The following is a 6,992-nucleotide window of genomic DNA, read 5'->3' on the forward strand; positions in this document are numbered from 1 at the left end:
GTGGGCAGGAGATGAAATGCAGGACTTGCAGGCATTTCCTAAGTCAGCTATATGCCCGAGCACAGGGGTGACCTTAATGGGTCAGAGAAGAATGCAGGTCAAAAGACTTATTATCCAGCCTGTTGGAAACCAATTGCTTTTGTTAAAAAAAAATATATAGCGCTTAAAGGTTGATAGTAATGTAGAGTTCTGTTTTACAACCCGAAACTGTATTGCAGTGCAGTGGGGTGCATTTTTTTTTTTAAATGCAAGAAAATACAAGATGATCTGTAATGTACACAGATAAAGGATTCCAGATAAGTGATAACATGAAGGGTACCATAATTACTTAATCAGTGATGATTGATTACTTATGTTTGTGTTCTTGAACTGAGGAAAAAATAACATGCTGCTGTGGTACTGTTAGCATCTGTTGAAATAATGTATCTACATTTCATCTTTGTATTTCTTCACGTGTACCTTTTTTGCACTGTTTGTTGGGTAAAACCATATCTTGTTTCATCTAGTCATAAAAACCAGAAGTCCCATTTAAATTGAATGCAACCGCAGTTCACATTAAAGATTCTAATGGGCTGGTGAGTCTGTGGCTATCTGTGGATATTTTTTTCTTCGTTAATTTTGATGCTGTGGGCAGGAACTTTTTGCTAGATAATACTTCTCATGTTCTATCTGAAACACAAAGACATATACCAAACAACAAAAAGTATTATTACCTCTTTTGTCTGGAGCATTTCTGCAAAGAAACCTTTTTTTTTTTTTTTGCAGAGGAGATTCTTCCACCCAGTATTACAGTGAAATCTGTGCATGTTTTTAACTCCTTAGCACTAACAGCAGGGATATCTCAAAGCATTTTTATCCAGAAAAGTGATAGCATATAATTTTATAGCAGTTCACATAACAGTTGGGATTCTGGGGTCTGGTAACAAAAATAATTATGTCAAGGAAGAGAGCAAATACATTTTAAGAGTTTATTCTGCATGTGAATTATGTTGAATTCAGGTTTTCCCAGGTAATACTGTTGCTTTCCAAATAATACCGAGACGGAGAAACTGGGGATGTAGGACAGTTTTCCTGGCTTGGTTTGTGTCTAATGCGGTAACAAATGCAGTGACGCACAGACCTCCTGCTTCACTGTTCCTCCATTTTGTGCATGCAAAGCTTGTGTTTGTGTTTGCAAACTAGTTTCTCTTCATGAAATCACAGCTCTTGGAAATGTTAACATAGCTATTGCTGAAGTCCAGGCAAGATTATGTTACGAAAAAATATTTTTCCCTTTCCATGGCTAAGTAGGAAATTTAAATTTTTGCTTTGTAGGGAAACTACCTCAAAATTAAACAGATGGGTTTATGTGCAATCAAATTTGGGGGAGGCAAAGAAGGGGAGAATAGGATTTCTCCTGTACTCAGTTAAATTCCTTCTCTTTGGCAAGTGGATATACTAATTGCTCCGAACTCAGGCAAACTAGTTTGAAGTTTCTGGAGGAGGCGTGTTTCGAGCTTGTGTAGTGTGTCTTTAGTGAAGGGCAGCATGCTTTCCGAACCACACAGGGGATCTCGTCTGTAATATTGTGCTCTCCCTGGGTGTACCGCACTCCCGTGTCCCTGCCGTGTCTCTGCCGGCGGGAGCTCCAAATTCTGCTTTCCCCACCCGCCTGAACTCCCACTGCCGGGGAGGCGGGGAGCTCGCTGCACACAAGGCAAAGAGACTATCAGAGTCGAGATCTGCTGTGTCGATAATGGTGGAGAATTTTTGCCCTAAATTTTTAAACACAACACCCCTCATAAAAACAACAACAGTTCATAACTGGGATTAATGTTTGCAATTTTCAGTCACTTAGACATGGGGTCTCCAATAGATGGCTTTTGGTGGAGTGGAATATGGCTCTCTGTGGGATTACAGAATTTTCCTCCTTTTCTTATCTCTCTCCTCCCATCCTTTGCCTGCTTGTCTTGTCAATGTTATGCTTCTGAAGTGCTTCCACTTTGTATTTTTCTTGCCACTTAGCCAAATAGGTATTTGTCCCTACTCCCTCACATTTGGGGAACCTTAATTACTTTGGAAACTGTGTTTTGTTTTGACTGTTTACAATAAGTGTAGATGCCTTTTTAAGGCCTAAACTGCTCAAAGCATTTTCTAACATTCGTATCCTGCCCTGCCTTGTTTTTCTCCCCAACACTTGTTTTCTTCTATTATCTTTTCATTATCTCTAGAGAATCTCATTTTGCACCAGGGCATGGGAGTCAGGGACACTGAGAGCTTGGGCGAGTCAGTCCTTATGCCGTGTTTTATTTTTGTCTCCTTCATATTTGAGCCTTTTTATTTTTTAATCAAAAATGTCATTGCAGCCAGAGGTACGGCTACACTCTAAAACACCTTTTGACTCCTTCATATGTAACTGTTCATCCAGCCCCAAACTGATTATGCGTTTTTCACTTAGTGAAAAGAAATAAAAAATGGGCATGAGTGACATGCTTACCCTCAGTAGATTAGAAGCGAAAGATATTCCTCCCCCGCCCCAATATCTCTTTGTAGTGTAACAACTGGTATATGACCTCACCTACTCAAAAGCAGAGAAGAAATCAGAATTCAGTCTGCCACCCCATATTTAACTTGTCCTGTTGTTTGTGGGTACTGCAGGGTCTCCAATAAGCCTGTGGCGTTACGCTGTAAGTGCTGCAATAAATGGACACAACAGGATGACAGAAGGGTTGACTGGCAGGTTTAACTCTTAACTTACTTGCTTTTGTGGTTTAAAGTCAGAGCCCTGTTACCTGCGGCCAGTCAACATTTCAGTCTGCAGCTATTGTTATTGCTTTACAGCATTTTGAAATGATTTTATGGGAAGGATAAGAAGATAGCTGAAATCAAGTGGTAGAGTGTATTTTTTTAACACTCTCTGGCCTTGGACGGTCTGGAATTCCTGCCATCAGCATTAAATCATTTTGTATTCACATCTGGAAATTGCATCTTTAAGTGTCACTGGGTCATTTTCCTTTAATCTTGAGAATGGCACTACGTTAAAAATTCCTCAGTCTTACTGTAAGATCCTTTCCTTGCCAAATGTCCCATGAACTATTGTTTGCGTGCGTGCACAGTTTAGGGAGAAAGAAGGAGGAAGGGAGGGAGAACTATCAGGCTGGTCTGCAGTCACGCTGTATTTCACATCTGTTTCACTGACGGTGTTTTCGTGTGCCTTTTCATGGGTGGCTCTGGAGGGTATGGTTCAGTAGATGTTCATTGAAAATGATGACTGTCTTTTGGGAACAGGTTCATCCTGAAGTATGTTAGTCCAAAGGGGTTTTAAGACAGATTAACTTAATAAAGCAGAGTGAAGGGACTGGACGTGCCTGTAGCAAATTACGGGACGTGACACCCCTGCCCTCGGGGTCACTGGCCCAAATCTGGCCCAGATTACTAAGGGGAAAATTCATCACTGATCAGTGGCTGTCCTGTTGTCTAAGTAGCATTCACAGACCTTTTCCAGCTATCTGTGGATCCACTGTACATTGTAAAAGACTTAATGCATATTAGATTGGATCCTTGCTCTTAGCTCGATGCTTGTGAAAGATCTGAGCCACTGCAGGCATTGAAACAGCATCTCTCATCCCTGAAAGTGGTCAACTCAATTAGGGCAGCAGTGGAAAAGAGGGTGAAACTTGTGTTTGCTGCTGTATACGGGAAAGGAGAATTTCAGGCTCCAAAGTCCATGCTGTGTCACCTCACATAAGGCACTGCATTCACTTGAGGAAAAATACCTGTGGGTTTTGATGACCGAAGGAAGGGCTGTGGCAGCCCCTCCTGTTTTCTCATCAGTCTTTGAGCTCTCTGCTGGGCACAGAATTGACTCTTACCAGAATATACTGTGTATACTGTTTAGGGGGAAATAGGTTTTAATTCAATAAAACATTTGAAGTGGTGCCACAGTCTAGGAAGCACAGTCCAATTAGCATATTTTTGGTTTGTAGGCAGCAAGGTCTTTTATGAGAAATAAATGCACTTCTCATTTGCATAATGCATAAACCATGAGCCATATGTAAGCGGACACCAGAACCGCTGACCTGGTATGCAGTTTCACTGGGGCAGGTCAGCCCAAACCGACCTAGAGAGAGTGTGCTGCCCTTCTCGTGGCACATGGAAAGAACGCCGGTGTGAAACAGCTGGGGAAAAGTCCTCTTTTTGATAATGACGCTTCTTCTGGCTGCTTTAAAACAGGGAGGGGTCAAACAGATTCTCTTTCCAGTCCATTATTTTGCGAGATATGTTGGGAGAATTGTTCTTGCATCTTTCTTTCATGCCTGTCCTGTGACTAAGCTGTTTCTTTTATTTTTGTTACAGAATCATACGATGACCCAGCACAGCAGTTAGTGCAAGGCCCGTCTCTTCCAGAGAATTCTTTGTGGCACAAAAAGGGAACACGTTTTACTCTTTGCACGAAACTTTCATTGTTAATGTATATTATTCAGAAACATTGTATTGTACCATAAAACTTGTATTATCGAAACTGTTGGATGTTCATGTGTTTGAACTTTTGAGCACCAGATAGACTTCCTGTATATAAAGTGTTGCACATGTATTATGTTGTCTGATACTAAAATGGTCTTATAAAGACGAGTGGACTTGGGCCCTATTCAAGAAAGATACAAATAATAATAATAATACTGTGTGAGGGGAAAAAAATAGCTTAAGAAAAAGTGTCATTTTCAAGGAGGAGGGAGAAGGTAATAGCTATGTTCCATTACAGCTCTGTTTGGCCTTCCTTTCGTTTAAACTTCAGTCTAGAAATCTCTCTTTTGGTATACAAACGGATGAATCCAAGACTATTTTTTATTGCTGAAGATTCTTGCAAAAAATATGAAGAGACTCTTTCTCACAGAGCAGGAACCCACAGTTGAATAAGGCCCGTATATATATTTGTAAGCCTTGCGATATGACAGATAGCATTACCATATATGCAATAGTTGTTATGTAGATTGTCAAAGAAATTTTTTTTTCTGGATACCATTTGAAGCTTTGAGTGTTCAAGACTTTCCTTAATGATTTCACACGGCCAAATTCTTGAATCAGTTGAACTAACCTGTATGTTACTGTTATTAATGTTTACTCTGCGGTCTGAACCTGGAGATTACTGGAATTGTTTTCCAAAAGGAAATAAATTCAGTTTACCATTATGTGTGAGCGTGCTTGTGTCTTGTCTTTTTCCTTTGAAAGCAGATTATTATTACTGCTCCTGTAGTACTTAAAGAAATACCAAGATCTGGAATCCTGTTGTATCAGGCTCCATATATACACTGCTCAGTGGGAGAAGGTCACTCTTCTCAGAGCTCGGCATTTAACTAAATGTAATTGTAGAAACAGATCTGCTGCCTCAGTGCAAACCAACGTGTGCTTGAGGGTAATATTCACTGCTTTCTGTGTTTGTTTGTTTGTTTTATTTTGCAGTCTCAACAATTTCATACCTGTACACTTGACGTGTTGGTTGCCAGAGGAGTCACCGCACATCTTCTGTGTATAATTATCGGTGTATTTTGATGTGATATTATTTAGTGAGTCAGGTCTAGTACTGACAACCGGGAGCCACCGCAGCTCTGCCAGTAGCACTGTTAACCTCACATCCCTCACCGTCTCTTCTGACATGGGTAACAGGACTGGAGGTGGTGCACGCTACGGGATGATGCTCACTGGCACCGTGGCCCAGGGGGAGCTGTCACAAGACCTCACAGCTTTTGGCTCCTGACTGCCCGCAATTTCGAGAAGAAGAAAGAAAGGGATAAAACCTCTCCTTGCCTATCAGTATCCCCCGCTACTGCAGCTTACTTACGAAAGAGGACCAAAAAACCATTCTCCAGCTATTTTAGTATCTTACCCTATTGCTTGAATTACTGGATTCATCCCATGGAAACCAGTCTTGCTGAAATACTGCAGTTAAAGAGCTGCACATCACAACAGTCCAAATGGCTGGAGCTGCTTGCCTATTGCTGTCAGGGTAGATATAAAGTGTGTTTTCCAGTTTGCTGAATGTCACATTTTGACTCTCCACAGATGGAGGATGGAGAGGAAAGAAGTAAAGCCTGAAAGTCTCTGGTAACCAGATATTCCAAGAAAAAATGTGTCATGTTTAGAACTCCAGCTTTGAGAATATTGTGCATATTTTGCCAAATACAAAAAAGAAATTTCTAGGTTTTGTATGAATATCTCATTTGTGCTGACAAAAGGATAAATACAGGCACGAGTACACAAGCTTGTAAAATGCCAGATCTATTTGTAAGTCAGAAACTGTTCCCATTTTTATTCTCATTAATATATTACTCATCTCAGCCAAATTGAATGTGATGATATGTTCTTTATTTCTGACAGATACCTTAAAGGATATAAGACATTTCAGCCTTCATGTGTGAAAGTGTGACATATTGGTTAAGACTGAAAATAACATGTTTCTAGTAGAGTTCAAGTATATAAGAAATATTACACCCTACTGTTTTTTAAATGCCAGAGTGCCACTGAGTTGAGACAGATGGTAGCTGGGAAAGATGCAATCTTATAATCAAAAGCTAAAATATGTCAAAAATATGTTAGCAAGCAAAACATAGCATATTACTAGCGTCTCATGTCATGACAGCTTGCAAAACATGCAAAGATGTTGAATTTCTAGATATGTAAATAAAGGAACAGTAAACAGAGCAACAGCAAATGTGGTGAAGGCTTTATGCATCGATTGTCCCTTCAGGTCGGTGCGGGGGAACAGAGGGGTCTTACGGCCATAGGCAGCCCCAGGTGGCTTCTGAGAGCTGGCTGCTGGTGTCAAGTGCTGGAATCCTCTTACCTTTTCTAAAGTAACAGGTTTCTCAGTGATACCTAAATAGCTGTTTAAATAGATTATGGAAGACATCCGACCTTCCCAATGAGAACTGAGTATTCCTTGGGGAATTACCACAGTATTTAGAAAAATCAACAGGAGAGGCAGATCGTCTTGCCTGTTGGAAGAAGAGACACGG

At 40.6% G+C, this 6,992-nt stretch overlaps 1 protein-coding gene across 9 annotated transcripts in view; it reads left to right on the forward strand.

The window, feature by feature from the left end:
* ZNF521 (zinc finger protein 521) overlaps positions 1–5,168 on the forward strand; it is a 237,488-nt gene extending 232,320 nt beyond the window's left edge. For all 9 annotated transcript variants that reach the window (XM_064442835.1, XM_064442842.1, XM_064442843.1 and 6 more), the window contains one exon: positions 4,336–5,168. In XM_064442835.1, coding sequence (XP_064298905.1) covers positions 4,336–4,365 — 30 coding nt within the window. In that variant the 3' untranslated portion in view covers positions 4,366–5,168. The remainder of the gene's footprint in view (positions 1–4,335) is intronic.
* Positions 5,169–6,992: the final 1,824 nt, after the last annotated feature.

Source organism: Phalacrocorax carbo, chromosome 2 (assembly GCF_963921805.1).
Source record: "Phalacrocorax carbo chromosome 2, bPhaCar2.1, whole genome shotgun sequence".
Classification (NCBI taxonomy): Eukaryota; Metazoa; Chordata; class Aves; order Suliformes; family Phalacrocoracidae; genus Phalacrocorax; species Phalacrocorax carbo.